A 19,172-nucleotide genomic window follows, 5' to 3' on the forward strand; every position below is an offset into this window, starting at 1 on the left:
GCTGGCAGCAGGAGTGCAGAGGTCACTTGAACTCAGACCACACACCCTGTTAAACACATCAGCTTTTAAATTGATCTTTGTTCAAAGTCCAGTGGGTTCCAAGACTAGTGCTCACAGGAGAGAGAATCCCTGAGGGACAGAGCAGCTCCTCTTCCTTCCAGGTAAAGAAATGGCCTCCACCTTCAACCCCTTGGGAATGTCAACTGTCCAAAAAAGAAGGGCAAAGCTATGGCTTCTTCCTGAGACTTGAGAAGGAAACTGATGGCTACCTGGTCAGGGTGATTTGAGAAGGTAGCTCAGCAGGGAAGTCTGTTCTTCTGGATGGAGACAGAGTTCTTAGGATCAATAGTATTTTTGTCAACAAGGTAGAGCAGATGCAGGTGGTGGATCTGGTCAGGAAGAGTGGGAATTCATTGACTTTACTAGTTCTGGGTGGAGATTCCTATAAGAAAGTCATAAAAAAAATCAGGTAGACTTGAAAGAGTTGGGTCAGAGCCAGAAGGATCTGGGTTTAAATGATAAGAAACTGGTCCCTGTGATGAATGGAGCAGTGGAGACTTGGATCCAGCCCCGGCTCTGCTACCTGGTGAAGGAGGAGAACAGCTATGGCATCTCTCATTCAAGATAAAAAGGGAATGTACCTGACTGATATCACTCCTCGGGGTGTGGGTATGAAAGCTGGTGTCTTGGCTGCTGATCACCTGATTGAAGTAAATGGAGGGAATGTGGAGAATCCCAGCCATGAGGAAGTAGTGGGGAAAGTGAAGAAGTCAGGAAGCCCTGTCATGTTCCTGCTTATGAACAAAGAAACTGACAAGCATCATAGAGAACAGAAGATACAGGGGGAAACAACCAGTTTGAAACTCCTGCCTCATCAGCCCTGAGTAGTGGAGATAATGAAGGGAAGCAATGGCTATGGGTTCTGTCTGAAGGCATGCTCAGAACAGAAAGGTCAGATCATCAAGGACGTAGATTCTGGAAGCCCAGCAGAGGCAGCTGGCTTGAAGAACAATGACCTGCTAGTTGCTGTCAGTGGTGAGACTGTGGAAACCCTTGATCATGACAGTGTGGTTAAAAAGGATTAAAAAGGGTGGAGATCAGACTTCACTGTTGGTGGCAGACAAAGGATGGATAATATATATATAGACTGGCTCGGATTTCTCCATTTTTCTACTATCAAAGTCAAGAAATGCCTAATGGTTCTATCAAAGAGGCTCCAGCTTCTGTTCCTGTTCCTCTGGAGGTCTCAAGTCCAGATACTACCGAGGAAGTAGCAGATTGTAGGCCTAACCTCTGCAGGCTGATTAAAGATAAAAATGGCTATGGTTTTCATTTAAATGCAATTCAGGGTCTGCCAATCTCATTCATCAAAGAGGTACAGAAGGGTAGCCCTGCTGATGTGGCTGGGCTGGAGGCCATCATGTGGATGAGGCCATCATCATCCAAGTGAAGGGGGTGAATGTGCTGGATGAACCCTATGAGAAGGTGGTGGAGAGAATCCACAACAGACACTCTTGTTCTGTGGAGAGAGGCCTCTGATTACTTCCAAGCTAAGAAAATTCCCATTGTTTCCTCCGTGGCTGATCCACTGGCTGCCTGCCCTGACTCCAAAGAAGAAATACTGGCAGAGTCAGAACATGATTCACACATGGCAGAAGAATGAGCCCACATTACAGCCTCACGTTCTTCTTCTAGTTCTTAAGATATAGAGATGTGATCCAAGAAATAATCCTTTTGACCAGGCATGGTGGCACACGCCTATAATCCCAATGGCCCTGGAGGATCAGACAGGAAGATCTTGAATTCAAAGCCAGCCTCAGCAAAAGCAAGGTGCCAAGCAACTCAGTGAGACCCTGTCTCTAAATAAAATACAAAATAGGGCTGGGGATGTGGCTCAGTGGTCGAGTGCCCCTTGAGTTCAATCCCTGGTATCCACCCCACCCTGCTCCAAAAGAAAAAGAAATAATCACTTTGGCTGATAGGATTCCTACTAAGTATTCAGATACTGCTTTCTCAAAGAATGAGCTGCCATCCATTTAGTATCTATGTTGGAGAAGAACTCCTCTGAAAACCATTCACCATGTGTGATTGTCTTCTTTTGTCATTTGTCTCAGGGGCTGCTATTGCAGATGGCTTATTTATGGTCAGTTTAAGAAGATCTAAGCAGGAGTCCGATCATTTTTATGTGATCTCCTCCAAGCTTCAACTTAACTCCATTTCTCTAATGATGATTCTCTTACTTCTGTGGGCTCCTTGAACACCAAAATCAACTCATAAATCTATGTATGTGGAAGTTGCTAATTAAAATATCTGAGCATATCTGTTTAAAATTATGCCTTTATAGCAATGTTGTGGTTGCTGGAATAAATACCACTAAAATGGGGGAGGGAAAGAGCAAGATTAAGAATGAGATAAAAATAAAAAACATAGAAGACACTGGGCTAGATATGTTAGTGCATCAGATTGACCATTCATTAGAGGACAAGAATAGAAACACGTCATAGACTAAGTCACAACTTGGAAACAAGGTCAGGTCTATGTGACCAAATAGATTTCAGAAGCTATGAACATCTCCTCACCTTTGGCTCAGAAATCCAACTCTTCGAAATTTATCCTGATGAAATAATTAAAAAGAGGAAAATAACTGTGAAGTTGACCCCAAATGTGATCACTTTGACTCATCCTAGCCCAACTAGATGATAACACTACCATGACCAACATGGCCAAACTCACAGTACCATCGAGGGGTGATGGGGGATTAAGAAATACACACACACACACACACACACACACACACACACACGTAGATGGCTGGGATCGGGTGGAGCACTGCTCTCTGATGGAGAAGCGGTGTCTAAAGAGCTGTTCCAGCAAGTTTTATGTATATATGTCTCATAATCAAGTGAAAGACTATAAAAGCATTACTCTTTGTGCCCAAGAAAGTGACAGGACTGGAAACATCTATGTAGCTTTTCCAAAATTGCAATGTGCAATGTTAGGAGCTTTGTGCAACACTCATTGTCTAAAGTTACTGTGAAGTGGGCAGGCTCAGGAGTAGCAGCTGGTAGAAATATTATGGTTGTCTTACATGCTCAGAATTCTGCTATCCCTGGGAGCTATGTGCCTAAGATCAAGGTCGAAGCCGATAAGACTCTTGCACAGAGCCTTTTTGGACGAGACGTCACCATAGCAATTGGGAATCCTGTACCCTTTACAGAATCATTCCCAGGCAACAGGTATACCACAGCCATGAAGCCATCAGAGACCCCCAACCTCAGTCACTGCTCTCCCTTTCTCTATCACCACTCTCCACAAACACTCCATGGCTAGACCTCTAATAATGCACCAGCATTATGGATGCAATAGTAGAGGCAAATCTTCTTAACAGGTCTTTTTTAAAAAGTGTACTTAATATTGTCTGTCTTTATTGTTGCCTGAGAGAATATGAAGTGAGTTAGGAAAAGAGTCATGGTGTTAATTGTTGCAAAAACTGAACAAAAAGGAGGTAAGAAATGAAAATAAGTGTGTTTTCAGAGATAGGGAAGAGGGTTGCACTTAGTTTGACAGAGATAAATAAGCGACAATCCCAGCCCTCCAGGAGCTTACAGAGGTGGCACAATATGATAAAAACATAAGCAGGCTGCTGGGGTGGGGGTGAAGTGGGGGGTGCATTGGGGATGGGACTTTGCTTTGGGGAGGACAGCAAGGAGCAAGGCGATGGTTTCTTTATATTTATCTTGTCCAAATTTAAATAGAAGCACAGGCCCCAGCATGGCACACTAGGGCCACTGTCAAGTGTCAATTGGAGAGGAATCCCTAGCTCTGACCTTAACTTGAGCCATAAGTACTGACCATTAGCTATTTCCATGGCTGCCGTGGTAGTCATAACAAGCTTAAAAATACCTTACCAGAAGATGAAGACGAGGAAGAAGGAGGAGGAGAAGGAGAAGAAGAAGAAGGAGAGGAAGCAGTAGAAGTGGAAGAGGTGGAAAATATTCAAATAGAGTCATCAGGAGAAGATGAAAGTCCTGCAAACGCCTCGGAGACCTCTCAGCTGGCCTCAGAGCTCCAGGCTGTCCCCGGGGCACTTCCAGTTTCCTCTTCAGAGCCACCTCCAACCCTGCCACCTGCTGTGGATGCCCCAGTGACACAGGTAACCATTCATGAGTTCCTTTCTACAAGTGTTCCTCCTTTCTGAACACCCCCCAAAATTTATTCTGTCTTAAGAAAAAGATAACTATATTTGTATACAGCAGACAAATTTTTTCAGGACAGTCACAGTGTTAGGGAGAGAATTCTCTTAAGTGATTCAACAGGTTCCCTGTTGTTATAGCTGGGTGGCAAGACCTAATACCACTTTCCACCAGTAACACTTCCAGATGTGAGGTGGTCTTTGAAAATGTGTGTGTGTGTGTGTGTGTGTGTGTGTGAGAAGAGAGAGAGAGAGAGAGAGAGAGAGAGAGAGAGAGAGAGAGAATGTAAACTCACAGAGAATTGCTTGATGTGGATGTGGTCACTTTTTGTTGCTTAACAAATAGGGTATAGTGTGACGAATAATGAGGTGAGATGTGAAAGTGAACATACTTGCAGAAATTTGAATTTTCTATACATAACAGAGAAACTACACTATGATATGTTCATGTTGCTCACCTCAATGTGCAACTGTATCTTTCCTTCAGTGGGCAACCAAATGAAGCCTGGTTTTCTATATGTTTGTCATTTGATGAGACTCTGTTGACAAGACATTTTAGGATGTGAGCTCATCCCAGAGGCTGCACCTGATCAGCTAACCTTATGTTTCTAGGAGGTCACTGTCCAGTTTTCAAGCTTTTGTGCTGACTTCATGACACTTCAGCAGACAGGATCCAACCTGTTGAGTTTGTGGGCAATGCAGACTCATCAAAGAGGAGCCCTGCTTTTGCACCTGCTTTCAGAATGGATTGAAATCATCTGTAGAAATAAAACCCCAGAGGGGAAACTCAGCGATGGAATTATATTCTATGCTCTGTCTCCATAGCAAATGAGGCTTAAAATTTTTATAGTATTTCTACTTCCTAGAATCTTGAAATTCTGGATATACCTGTTGCACCAAAATTGAAAGAAGGGTAGTAACTTAAATGAGGGTTAGATTTGATCAATGAGGTTGTTGGCTTTTGAAAAGCAGTGTGGGGGCCCACGTATATTGCCAAAAAGTTAATTCTGATTAATACTTTGACCCTTCTCCCATACCTGATACTTTATAAGCAATTTTGACTTGAGGCTCCTGTTTCCTATTTGCCTGGGCTACCACCTAGTGAAATAAAAGCACAGAAAATATCCAGAGGCCTGTCAGAGGAGCCCTGAGGTCAGCATTCTGCCCCTTGTTCTTCCAGAAGGGGATGAAGTACAACAGACGCTAAACTAGGCATTGTGCACAGAGAACTCACAGCGCTCAAATCTGAAGGGAAGAGAACTGAAATCAACTGCCTTTTCTTTTTCTTTCTTTTTTTTTATTTTTGAATTTATCTATCCTTATGAAGGGGGAGGTTGTGCCCACTGGCTCTCAGCAGACCACAGAGTCTGAAACTCCAGTTCCTGCAGCAGCGGAAACTGCGGATCCCTTGTTTTACCCTAGTTGGTATAAAGGCCAAACCCGGAAAGCCACCACCAACCCACCTTGCACCCCAGGGAGCAAAAGTCTGGGGCACATAGGGCCTCCAAGTTCTGAGGAGTCAAATGTACAGAAGGCAGAAGTGACAGAAGCCGTAGCCAATGAGAGGGCAGCAGTGAGTGGTAAGGAAACTAGTTCACCTGCAGCTACTTCTCAGGTTAGTGTCCAAGCTCTTGTGCCTGAATGCTTTCCTGTGTCCCCTGCGTCCCTGCTGGAATAGGCCGCAGCAAGAAAGAAGGGCTTTCAAAGGGCAGAGAGAAAGCATGGCCCTCAGAAAAATGTAGGAACACCTCACCCTCTGATGTTGGCTTGTTTTCTAAAGCGTTCTATCAAAGAACAAAATCAGTTTGATTTCACTCTGCCTGTGCGTGGTGACCTCACACCTGTCCTCACAGGGGACAGGACGCAAGCAAGCCTGGCCCTTTAGGCATGCTGTTGAGATCTGCTTTGTCTGCAGTGACTGGCTGGTGTCCCTGGTTCTTCTCTGCAGCATCCACTTGCTTTTGCTCAATATTTTCTGTGTCCCCTCTGGACTTCCAAAGACTAATCACCTGCCTCTGTATCATTCCCAGCAACCTCCAAGGAGCACGTTTGTATCGGTTTTAAGTCTGCTCTGGAAGATAACCTCAGATTCTGAGGTTCTGGGGGTGTGCTAGCAATGGCTGAACAGAGGTAGTCTTGGCTTGATTAAACCTGTGCTTCCTAAGTTTGTTCTCCTGGGGGCAGGACAACACAGGTTTACCTACTTTTTGAAAAGAGACTCTTGATTACTTTCTTCTTCTTTTTTTAATGAAAGCTTGAAATCCATGTCTTCTCCCTAACGCCTAGTTAGATGTTTGCATGTCCTGAAGAGTTCATAGAAGAAATGTTTTCCAGTTTCTTCATGAAGAAGAATGTTCATGGTAACTCGTTCTCATGAGCATTCTTAAATGACTGTGGGGTGTGAGTGTTACCCCAACAAGAGGCTGTAGGGTAGCATTCTCTAGCTCTGTGCTCCTCCCTCATCAGGGGATTATGGACAATATGTTTTAAAACATCAGAAAAATGACTTGTTTTCTTGATTGCATCTGCTCAAGGGACTTCAATTTCATGAGATAATAAAAAGAAATGATTATTGGAAAATTAAAAGCAACATGCTTTGGTGACATTTATTTTCACAGATGCAAAATGAGAAAAAGTAAATGTTTGGTGTGAGGAGATCTTTTGAGGTAGTTTTAGGTAGAAATAAAATTGGAGTAGACTGATTATGTCTAGAAACTTTGTGGGAATTATTATATTTTATGTAAGTTGAGGAGAAAGAGCTGATTTCTGCAAATAGTAGTAAAAAATTACCCCATGAGGAGCATGTAGTTAGGTATATGTTACAAAATGAAAAGCCCATCTAAACAATGATGGAAAAAAAAACTGTGATAAAATCAGTGAAGCTTTCTTCTTGTTTTCTCACAGGAGTTAGCAATCTGCCTAGCACTTTTGGCTTTTCTTATCCTTCACTACATCTGGAGTCAGATTCAGTGCTTGATTTTTGCTTTAATGGGTAGGAAATATTTTCTTTTCCCTTGACTAACATCTCATGTAGATTCTTCCATAATATTCCTCTTCTGTAGGCCCAGAGATGAATTGATTCCCAACCTTGAGGCTCAGTCGTCTAAAATGAACCCGTTCACAGATAACACTCAAGGCCTCAAGTCCCTACAATGCAATCACCTCGAGGCACTTTCCTGAGGAGAATTGCTACGGGATCTATTCCTGGATGGTGGGAAACCTTAACTCAGAACAGTGACTCTGTGGGCAATTATTCAGTAATCCAGTAGGACAGACCCCTCCAGGATGGCTATTAAGGAGGCCAGTTGCACAAGGTGTCCATGGTGCTATGAGGACTCACAGCTCTTCAGCTGAGGGGGGAGCAACCAAGGTCCCATTCAGGAATGTGCAGGGTGCCATAGATTAAGGAGCAGTATTTCCTCTGCCCACTTAGAGATGCCAGGAGGGGGACAGGGATGCTGTCAGGGGAACTGTCCTAGGCAGTCCCCACATGGGAAGCAGATGGACTGGGTGACTATGGGTTCTCTTTGAACCCTCAGCCTGTGGGGGAAGAGAATCCTGAGAACAAGGTACCATGGGTGTAGCAACGATGGGGGGCAGCAGGGGAGTGCAGCCAGATGAGATCTGATGGAATAAAGAGCTGGAGATCAATGTGCACTTCCCAGACCTGAGGAATCAGAACCAGAGAAAAGTCCTAACACCATTCAATGGTCCCTGCCTATTATTTGGAGTCACGTTTCTCATAATCAAGGCTTTACTTGATTCCTGTTATGAGGTTTGCTCTGACACTGACATCTTACTCCTTGGATAGTCTTTTGAAGGCTACCAGTTTAATTAATAATATTCAAAGATCCAAACCTCATTAGCTTTTGAGTAAATGACTCAGCTGGCCCAAGATTTCACTCCCTGTGGCCTTAGCTCAGGAGCAGTTCAGGGTCTCTCCTGCTGAAAGGCATCAGCTATTTCTGGCTCACTGACTTTTCCCTGGGTTGGCACTGGTTCTCCTGGAAGCCCCCATCACAGGCTTCCTTTCTGCCTTAAGAGCTCTCTGCTCATGGGACCTCCATGGGTCCCTGCTTATCTGTAACTGAGTGTGAGCAGGATCAACTCTGCCATCTAATAGTTAGCTTGAAAACTGCACCCTCAAATGTTCTGGGCATCCTTAGAATCTGCTCAGCGGCCCAACTCCTCCCCACATTGTTTGTGGTAAAGAACAGTAGAAGTATAGCACATGGACTTTGGGGGTGCAAATGGGCAGAAAGAAATCAACATGTTTGTTTTTAATAACTCTGTTTTAAATTAGTTTATAATAAAACTAATGTTTTATTAGAAGCATGACCTAATTGTGGATCTGAATAATTGTCTGAAGAGTTTTCTTAATATTCTGAGAATATAGGTTTTGGGTTTTGTCACTATATATATATATAATATATATATATATATTCTTATAACATTCTCTGAGGCTGCAGGGGGAGTGTCATGCTTCATGGCTGCCATCCACTGAGCCCATGTCATGTGCATTGATATTCATTCATATGCCTGTGTGGTCAGGAGAGGGTGAGACCAGTAGGGTGGGGCTGGGCACAGTGGATTGACCTTTAGTTGCAAAGCACCTTACTTATGCAGTTCTCAGCATTTGAGAAAGGGGCTTGCACAAAGAGAAGCAAACCTAATCAGGATGGAATACCGCTCTTTGATCCCTGAAATGGCATATGGACAGGTCAATAGTAGCAAAATTGCAGGACTTTGAATTTTTTGCAGGCCTAATTCATCTTCACCACTCCAGAATCCAATTTACCAGATGAATATTTATCTAGTGTGAGGTTAGTTTGTTGAAATTTCACACTGCATCACTAGTCTTACCATGAAAATTTAGGATGTTGTGTAAGAGTTCTCCTTGACCACTGCTGGTCTTACTTGTCTTCACTAAATGGTCCCATGTCTGGGAGTGAGGCTGCTTTAGGCATCTCGGACTCCCTTGCTGATATATTTTCTATTTTCAAGTGTTTTCCGTATATCTACTGACACAGTGACACCTATTCATCACCCAAGCACACCTGCAGATTATGTCTTAGAAACTGGTCATGCAAAAACCAGTTGTCCCTTCCTCCATCAATGGTGAACAGGGCTTCTCCTTTGTGTTAGATCAGATGAGCATTGTTGCCTTCTCAATCCTCTAAGGAAAAAAAAAAAATCTTAACAAGGTTTGGATTGAGCCTTATGGTAAATCTGAATCTCATGAAAGGTGCTGATTTTCATCCAGCCTTTTACAGGGTGAACTTTGAGCCCCATTCCTGCCAGAAAACTATGCAAAGACCCCATATAGCTGCAAAATTGCTCTCCATGTTTCATCCTGGACCACATGTGCTGTACGCTCAATTGGTAAAAAGATTTTTTTTAGATTTTTTTCAAGGGCTAATTTTTAAATTTGTTTTGAAAAAGTTACACCACAACCTAGTCAACCTCAGAAAGAAGGGAATAACAAGGTGGGAGAAGGAAATTGTGACAGGTTGTGCTGTGTTAGACTTTTTTTTTTTGTTGCTATAACTCAGTGGCAGAGACTAGGTGATTTTAAAAGAACAGAAGTTTACTTAGCTTACAGTTCCAGAATCCAGGGAGTCCAAGAGCATGTGGCACCAGGATCTAGTGAAGGCCTCATGCTGCATCGTAACATGGTGTAGGGCATCACCTGGCCAAAGCAAGTATGCTAGCTTGGATTTCTCTTTCTGTTCTTATAAAGTCACTAACACCATTGTGGAGGCTCCATCTTCACAACCTCATCTAATCCCAATTGTCTCACAAAGTTTCCACCTCCAGATAGTAGTAATATATAAATTGGGGGATTAAATTTTCAACACACCAACTTTTGAGGGGCACATTCAAATCATAACAACTGCCCTTGTTATGTGAGGCCGAATTTCTTGATGATGCTTTGTTGTGACAATTGCCTGAGCCAATCTGCTTCCATCTGTTGCCCTTCCTCTTTGCACAACACTTACCTGACCATTATACCTACATGTGAGTACAGGAATTTCCCTCCATCCCCACCCTGTCCCTGTGGACAGTTGAGCATTTTATTGGGAATATGTGTAGCAATTACATTTTTACAGGGGTGGGCATAGCAGCAATGAGTGTCCCCCCTTCTCCCCTCCCCCTGCCCCCATTCTCTTTCCCCCCTTCCCAATGCAGCTTAGTGGCCTTGTTTGGAAGAAGCTGTCCAAATTTAATGGGAGCTGTGCAGACAATAGGGATTTCCAAAGAAATTTTCTCCATCTTTGATGGATCAATTCAGCAGCTGCTGAGATTGATACATGAGCTGGATACAGTAGATGCCTCAAGGTCATCGGAAGCCCCCACTTGGTGGAGCACACACACACACACACACACACACACACACACACACACACACACTCACCAGTGAGAACCAAGTGCATTGGAGATGGAGACTTTGGCATTGACATCTCTCCAATCTCTACTTCTTTAAAGAATCATGTTTTGTGTATTTCATCTGAGCATGAAGTCATGGTGGTAAGTCACAGCTATTTGTTGTTCCAAGAATGGAATAATCACTATTCATATTCTATTCTTCAAGCCTGAATATAGATACAGGAATCTGGTAGAAATTCTTCCAAGGTTTGGGGCAGTGGAAAGATGAATGAAATTAAGAGAAAGGACTCACCTATCAGTTCTTGCCTATATTTGACTCTGGGCATTTAATTTCTTTGAATCTCAAATTTCCTCACCATAAAAATAAAGGAACTACTCAGTGAGTAGATTCATCTATTGACACAACCTTGAACAATAAAGAATCTAGTCCTAACAACTTTATGCTATGCTTCAGGATGTTTTCAGGGAAGGGTTATAGACTCCAGCCAAACACCATCATTCTGAGTAGCAATAATAATAATAATAATAGATTTTTAGTGACATAGAGAATGCCTTATATCTCTCGAATTTTATTTCCTGTCAAGATGGTCAGATATAAACCCTTCTTATCATACTGATTTCCATTTAGCTTGATGTTCACGTTGCTGCTCTTATCTCCTTTAGATGCCATAAGCTTTATAAAACCCATGATGACACCACCCTCAAGTCATCACCTAGAGGTCCTTGCTGACCTCATTGTCCAGTAGAGCAGAGATGCAATGGACCTGTTAGATGCAGTCACAGAATATTGGATGGATGAAGAAATGAAAGATACGTGACTTTAAAATCAGCTTTTTTTAGTTTTTTTTTCTTTTTACATTTTTTTTTTTGGCCGGTTCTAGAAGGCCATATAAATAAAGCTTTACAGTATATGGACTGTTATGACTGCTTTTTTTTTCACTTAGAATAATGCTTTTGAGATTCATTCATTTTATTGCATATATCATTATCTGGATGTTTTTTACTCCTGAGTAGTATTCCTCTGCATGCCTATACCACAATTTATTTATCTATTCATTATTTAATGGACATTTTTGTTCTTAGCAGCTTCGTCTATTATAAATAAAGCTGCTATAAGCATTCATATGTGGAATATATGTTTTCATTTCTCTTTAGTAAATACTTAGGAATGGAATTGCTGGTTTGTATGGTAAATGTATAACTTCATTAGAAGCTGTCAAAATGTTTTACATAGTGTCTATTCAATGCTATGTTTCCTAACTCCTAACTCTTCTATCCTGGCCAGCATGGTATTGTGTCAATCTTTTACATTTTTGCCATTCTAATGGATATTTATGATAGCTCCTTATGGCTTTAATTTGCATTTTCCTGCCTATTAATAATGTTTATCATCTTATAATGTATTGATTAGTCATTTTTATATTGTCATTGGTGAAATATCTGTTCATATCTTTTAACCACTTTTTATTAGGGTTGTCTTAGAAGTTCTTTATGTATAATGGATAAAACTCCCTTATTAGATAGATGTTTTGCAAATATTTTCTTCTAGCCTGTGACTTTCCTTTTCATTTCTTAACCATGTAGATTGAAGAGCAAATTTTTTTTTTTAGTTTAACAGTTCAATTTATCAGTTTTCCCCTTATAGTTAGGCTCTTTTGATGTTCTATTTAAGAAATCTTTCCTTAACTCAAAATCATAAAGTTTCCTTATGTGTCTTCTTCTAGAACTTTTTAGTTTCAGCTCTTAAATTTGACCCAAGATCATTTTGTTAATTTTTGTATATGTGAGGTGTGAATCAAGGTTTACTATTATTTTTGTTTGTTTTTCATATAGATATTCATGTATTCAACTAACAAAATTTCATTTTCTTTGTTGGAAAGACTGTCCTTTTCCTTTGGAAATTTAATTGACCATATATGTATAGATCTATATCTGAACTGTTTTGTGCCATTGATCTCTGTCTGTCCACCAATATCATATTGTCCTGATTGTTATAGCTTTAAGGAAGTCACCAAATAAGGAGAATAAGGTAACAATAGTCATCCAACTTTGATCTGGCTTCAAAATTGTTTTGACTCTTTATTAGTTTTACTGAACTTTTAAAAGAACCAGCTTTTGGATTTATTAGGTCCCCCTCACCTCCTATCCTTTTTTGGTCAGTTTTTCTATTTTACTCATTTCTTCTCTTTATTATTTTCTTCTTTATGTTTAGTTTGCATCTAATTTTCTCTTCTCTTTCTAGTTTGTTTGGGTGAAGTCTTGGATTATTGATTTTAGATTTATTTTTTCTAAAATAAGTGTTTAATCTTATAAATTTTCTTCCCATCACAGCTTCTCCTGCATCCCATAAGTTTTGATATGTTTTCATTTTCATTTAATTCAAAATATTTTCTAACTGACCTTGTAGTTTCTCCTTGGACTGATTTTGTTGTTGTCGTTGTTGTTCGATTAATGGTATTTAAATTCTAGATATTTAGAGATTTTTCTAGACATTTTTATGACTTCTGATTTAATTCTGTTGTGGCAAGAGAACATGTTTTATGTTTCCAATATTTTTATATTTATTAAGATATTTTTATGGCCCAGAACATGATCTACCTTGGTAGATGTTTGACATGCACTTGAAAACACAAGTCCTTTCTGTTTGGGGTAGCAAGTTCTACACATGTCAATGAAGTCGGTTGGTTTATGGTGATGTCCTAATTCTACTCATATTCATACTGATTTTCTCTTTTATCAGTTGCTGAGAGAGGAATTTTGAGATCTCTTGCTATAGTTGTAATTTTTTAAAAAAATATTTCTTGCAGATCTATCAGTTTTTGCTCCATATATTTTGAAAACTGTGTTTAAGTACATTTATATTTAGCATTGCTATATTGTTTGAAGAATTGATCCCCAAATATGTGTTTTTTAGAAACAAAATGTATTGTCTACCTCTTATTTCCCTGTGTCTGCATGCTTAAAGGGGAATAAGAGGGTCCTTGTTCACGTGTGTGGGTTCTGGCTTTTAAGGTATTTGTTGGGGTGATCCTGGAGGAGAATGGTGCTGACCATCTTTAAGGCATTATTTCAAGTGGCAGGCCTCAGAGAAGCTTTCTTGGCCTGAATCCAACAAGCATGTCTTACCTTCTTTCTTTACCCACACACAGGGTCAAGCACAGCCATGGCCGGATGATTGAGATACTCTTAAGTGATTGTTCTGAATTTTACAACCTGGTGATTAGTCATCATGGTTCTGTGGGAACCTATTTTTAGTTTTGATGTCAACTGCTTCATGAGCTAATATCTCTATACATTTCCATGACATACCTATGCCCCAGTTCAAACCTTGTCCTATTTAATGTTTTCATAGAACTACAGAGGACACCCATTGGTGGTTCAGTGACTTCCAGTACCAGGTTTTTCCTGTTGACTGAGAAGGTCTGATGGCTTCTCCTCTTGGCTAAAAAGACCTGACCCAAATGCCCACATAAAGTTCAAATAGCTTTTCCCTATCCCCAGTATCCCCAGTTCCCTTCTATCTGGCATATCATTACCTCAAGGACAGAGCCTGTGGAACAATGTAGGTCCCCCATATCTTAGCATCCTTAACCCTTATATAGTAGAAGGAATGTGTGGATGTCAAGGTCACTGGCTAATTATAGACAGAAGCTGTAGGGAAAGTGCCACCAAGGAAAGCCAGCCCATGGCCATCTTAATTCTCACTCAGGCTCTATAAATGTTGTCCTGTGAGGTTATAAATATGCTCCTAAAGGAAAATTTAAAAGCGTTTTATTTTTTGAAGATGGATGGAAAAAATAGTGGAGGAGAGGAAAAGAAAGGAAAGGGGAAAGAACAGTCAGACCTCTGGTTTAAATGGTCAAAAAGACAAGCAGAAAGGGAGTACGTAACAAAGTTTCCTTTTCCTTCTCAAAGCTCAGGTTTAATTTCTATGTGTACCCAGATCTGAACCTTCATCAATTTTCTTTATCACCCAAGATTCAGTCCTCTTGAAAATATTCCTTCTATCTTAAGCTGGAATGTACAATGGATCAAAGGTCCAAGGAGAGGCAGCCAGTGCATCTCTACCAGGTGCAACATGAAAAAGATAAAATCATTTTCATGCAAGTGACCTATGAGACCAAACCACATACATTCAGCACAAACACCCACTCCAGCTGCCACCAGAGATTGAGAGGTGAGAGATGCCAAAGGCTAGAGGGCTGGGAAGCTTCTTTTCCGTGTGAGATTAATTTCACAAGGTATTACAGAGCATTTAAAAAAAATAAAAATAAAACAGGAGACCAAGAACATGATTTCCCAGGGGTGCAACTATAGGTCCTCAGTCCTTTGAAACGATGTATTTAATTTTCCAAAGCAAACTGAAATGAATGAAAATTTAACTATGTTCTCTGAATTTAATTGAGGGACTCAGGGTGTCAAATTATTTCCAAAGAGAAATCTCCTACAGAGAGCGGTTGCTTGGTGTTTTACAAATTAGGAAATTTGAGCTCACAAATCACTGTGCTCTGCCAGGCACCCTGGCTGTGCTGGAATTTCAACTTGATAAAAGTAGAGAGAAAACAGACCAGTGAGCAGGACTAGCCTACATCTAAAGCATAACATTGTCAGGACTTAATCCTGGAAATTATAAGAAGTTATAGTAGCAATGCATGCATTTTTACACAGAAAAAAAAATATTTGTAGGTGAGAGTAAGTTTTTCTTAACAAATAAGTTTTCATGAAATCATCACATTAACAGTATTAATGCTTTTGTTTTTGTGTCTTGCAACTACAATTTTACTTTTCTGGGCTCCCACCCACCCCGCCCCGCTGAGAAAGTGACATCCTAATAATTGTCGTTTTTTGGTTTTACAGAAAAAAATAAAAGTAAACTTTAGACTACATTTCTCAGGATCAAATAGCATTCTGAGTAAATGTCATTTTTAACAGGAAGTTAAAATTGATATATCCATTTCAAAGAGGGAGGTATCCTGTTAATTGTGTGAGGCAGTATAATGAATTCATTTCCCCTTGGCAACCTGTGCCCACAGCTGTACAATTCCGTGAAAACGGGCGCTGGGGAGAGCTCTCTCGGGGAGTTGTTATGACATAGCTAGTTGAGTTTTGCTTCCTGTGTTTTAAGTTGTTTATTATTTTCATTTAACCTCAGACCCTTGTTAGTGTTGTGCATCTCGTTGAGTTTTTCAGTCTTCATTTGTGTATCTCAGTGATTTCCATGAAATGCCTTTTTTCACCTACTACAATCCACGAAGTGAAGAGTTAATCTGCCATTGTGTTAATGCATATAAAACATTGATGGCACCATAGTGGCTGTGACTAAAGTGTGTACGTTGCTTTATCACTTACAAAGTCTTAGAAATTCTCTCGTTTAAACCTCACATCAACTCTATATGGTAGGAACTGTTAACCTCCCATTTTATAGTGGAGGAAAATGAGGATTCTAGTGAGAGCATAACTTGCTCAAGGTCACAGAGTTGCAGAGAGCTTACTGCCTTCAGATCCTTGGTGACCACCAGAATGTGGTATGCCATGTTATGAAGGCTGAACTGGCATCTAAGAAAAGTAAGTGGATCCCCCCTTCAAAATGGTTGATGTGACCGAAACAAAACTCAGCGCACCCTAGGACTCCTCTACTTTGACTTACCACGAATAACAGATTGGCACTGCCTCACAGAGGACAGGTGAGGCATTTCTAGACCTCCACTACTTTCCAGGATGTGGCTGTCCATTGCAAATGAGATGGATGCAATCCTTTAGCTGCATCCCAAACTAAGCCTGTCTGACTTCCAGTGGTGGGTCAGTCCCACCTACCGAGTCGTATGTTCCCCAACACCAGCTGCCCCCTTTCCCTTTGGATATGCGGTCCCCATTAATACCTCTCCACACTTCATCCGTAGAGATGCTTTGAACAAGTTCCTCAAACTTCCCAGGTTTCCTCTTCTATAAATGAGTCATGATGAAAACTTGATAGTGTGGTTCCTGAGAACCTGTTTTGCCTCTTTGCCTAAGACAAAGTAAAGAAGTTCCTGTCTGTGAAGGATTAGGGATCTAATTCTTTGTAATCCAGTTCTCTTTTCAGAAAGAGTGAGAACACACATGGAATCTGTGCAGGACACACAGCTGTCAGATCCATATCTAAGAAGGCCTGGCTGTGCCAGGTGATATCAGCACCCATAACCTGCTGCCCATGTTTGAAAAAAACTAAACAGAATACATCCCACCATCCTCTTCCAGGTTAAGAAAGCATAAGTGAGGTAGTTTAATTTCTTTTTTTTTTTCTTTTCTTTTTTATTGGTTGTTCAAAACCTTACAAAGCTCTTGACATATCATATTTCAAACATTAGTTTCAAGTGAGTTATGAACTCCCATTTTTACCCCAAATACAGATTGCAGAATGACATTGGTTACACATTCACATTTTTACATAATGCCATACTAGTAACTGTTGTATTCTGCTACCTTTCCTATCCTCTACTATCCCCCTTCCCCCCATCTTCTCTTTCTATCCCATCTACTGTAATTCATTTCTCTCCTTGTTTTTTCTTCTAATTCCCCTCACAACCTCTTTTATGTAGTTTTTTATAACAATGAGGGTCTCTTTCCATTTCCATGCAATTCTCCTTTTCTCTCTCTTTCCCTCCCATCTCGTGTCTCTATTTAATGTCAATCTTTTCTTCCTGCTCTTCCTCCCTGCTCTATTCTTAGTTGCTCTCATTATATCAAAGAAGACATTTGGTATTTGTTTTTTAGGGATTGGCTGGCTTCACTAAGCATAATCTGCTCTAGTGCCATCCATTTCCCTGCAAATTCCATGATTTTGTCATTTTCTAGTGCTGCATAATACTCCATGGTGTATATGTATAAATGCCACATTTTTTAATCCATTCATCCATTGAAGGGCATCTGGGTTGGTTCCACAGTCTAGCTATTGTGAATTGTGCTGCTGTGAACATCGATGTGGCAGTATCCCTGTAGTACGCTCTTTTAAGGTCTTCAGGGAATAGACCAAGAAGGGCAATAACTGGGTCAAATGGTGGTTCCATTCCCAGCTTTCCCAGGAAAAAAATATGGAACGCTTCACGAATTTGCGTGTCATCCTTGCGCAGGGGCCATGCTAATCTTCTCTGTATCGTTCCAATTTTAGTATATGTGCTGCCAAAGCGAGCACTAATTTCTTGTTATTTGATGGGCCTAAGGAAATTATTCTGGCTTCTGATCTTCTTTTAGCAGGAAGGAAGAAACTAACGGCAATAAATCCCCCAGATCAATTCTCTTCATCCATCCCCTTATGTAGGAGGGCATGGCCACAAATTCTTCCAAGGAAAACGTTTTTTTAGTGAGTGTTTTCCTTCCAGAGATGCTTGGGGGATCCCCATTTTCTTCTTCCTCTAGTCTTACAAAGACTGTACTACATTTTCTCAACTCTGTGTTTCATCCCTAATATACGTTGCTGGCCTTACACCAAACAGAAATGTCTGCTTTCCTCTGAAAGAGATGCTCATGATGGCAGAACTGCCTAACAGAGTTTCCAAGGCTTAGGTCTTTGTTTGGCAGCCACCAACCATGCCTTAGTTGCTTCCCACTGCTGATGACCGGTTCTTGACGGTATCCACCTTTCCAGCCAGGAATCCTTAATGCTTAAGTTATTCAAGAGCCTAAGGTTCAAGAATGCAAATTGAGGGGAGCAAGCCAAAGCTTGGGTTGGTTCTTTCTGAATAAATATTCTAAACGTGATCTCAGGATTCCTACTCACACTACTCTGGCTTTGATTCTCTGATCCAGCCTAGCAGGTGTAGGTTGGACATTGGATGGTGGCCTACTCAGCACCCTCAAGTCTAGCCTTATCATTTCTATCCACATTCCTTTAAGGAAAATGGCTTTTGTTTTAGATGGGCAAGGGTTCTTTTGAATTGGCCTAGAGAGACTGGCATTTAACATGCAGTGGTAACCAGACTCTGCCAGGCTGAATATCTCATTGGCATCCTCTGAGGCACTCAAGAAATTGAGGGAGGATGGACACAAACTTCCTCAAGACTCTTAGTTCCTCTCAACGTCCTGCCGTCATTCATCTGTCAGGGTAAGGCCTGGACATACCTGGCAGGGGTGTACAATAAGCCATCATCGTCCATTAATGTCTTAGTTTCAATTCATTTTATCAGATTGATTGCCATCAGTTAGATAAGCCTGAGGGAATAGAATACAGCGAAGGCACATTTTAATAGGTCAGGGTCATGGTGGTGTAGAGAATGACCATATGGAGAAGACAGATGCTGGCAGGCAATGGAGGCCCTGAGAAACTTAGAGGCCGCTGGAAGACACTGGTTACTGATGAAAATGGCTCAATCTTCTACTTTGGGCCAAGTTTAAAAAGAAAAGGCCCCATTTAACTGTAACTGTAGAGACTTGTACTAGAGTGAATGTTAGGAAAGTATCTGTCTAGTTTGTTCTGTCAGTGGATCATGCCGGGCAGGATGCATTTAGGGTAAAGGGGATGCTGGCATTAACTCTCAAGATGAAACAAGGGTACATCACCAGTATGCACCCAAGTGAACTGTGTCCTTAGTTTATATAAACAAGACCAAGGATATGG

At 41.0% G+C, this 19,172-nt stretch overlaps 1 protein-coding gene, 1 non-coding gene and 1 pseudogene across 4 annotated transcripts in view; 2 read left to right on the forward strand and 1 right to left on the reverse strand.

The window, feature by feature from the left end:
* The window catches only part of Trim55 (tripartite motif containing 55), a 54,067-nt gene that overhangs the window by 24,540 nt on the left and 10,355 nt on the right, over positions 1-19,172 (forward strand). The window contains exons 8-10 of one of the 3 annotated variants that reach the window (XM_078017100.1): positions 3,912-4,153; positions 5,520-5,807; positions 7,097-7,456. In XM_078017100.1, coding sequence (XP_077873226.1) covers positions 3,912-4,153; positions 5,520-5,807; positions 7,097-7,210 — 644 coding nt within the window. In that variant the 3' untranslated portion in view covers positions 7,211-7,456. Of the gene's footprint in view, positions 1-3,911; positions 4,154-5,519; positions 5,808-7,096; positions 7,457-19,172 lie in introns of those variants that run through there. The other 2 variants (XM_005322951.5, XM_005322954.5) reach the window with 2 other exon arrangements.
* On the forward strand, positions 170-1,663 carry LOC106144793 (Na(+)/H(+) exchange regulatory cofactor NHE-RF3 pseudogene; annotated as a pseudogene).
* Positions 17,644-17,750, reverse strand: LOC120883865 (U6 spliceosomal RNA). The gene has a single exon (XR_005726044.2). It is a non-coding gene; the product is annotated as a U6 spliceosomal RNA (small nuclear RNA).

This window comes from Ictidomys tridecemlineatus, chromosome 7 (assembly GCF_052094955.1).
Source record: "Ictidomys tridecemlineatus isolate mIctTri1 chromosome 7, mIctTri1.hap1, whole genome shotgun sequence".
Lineage (NCBI taxonomy): Eukaryota > Metazoa > Chordata > Mammalia > Rodentia > Sciuridae > Ictidomys > Ictidomys tridecemlineatus.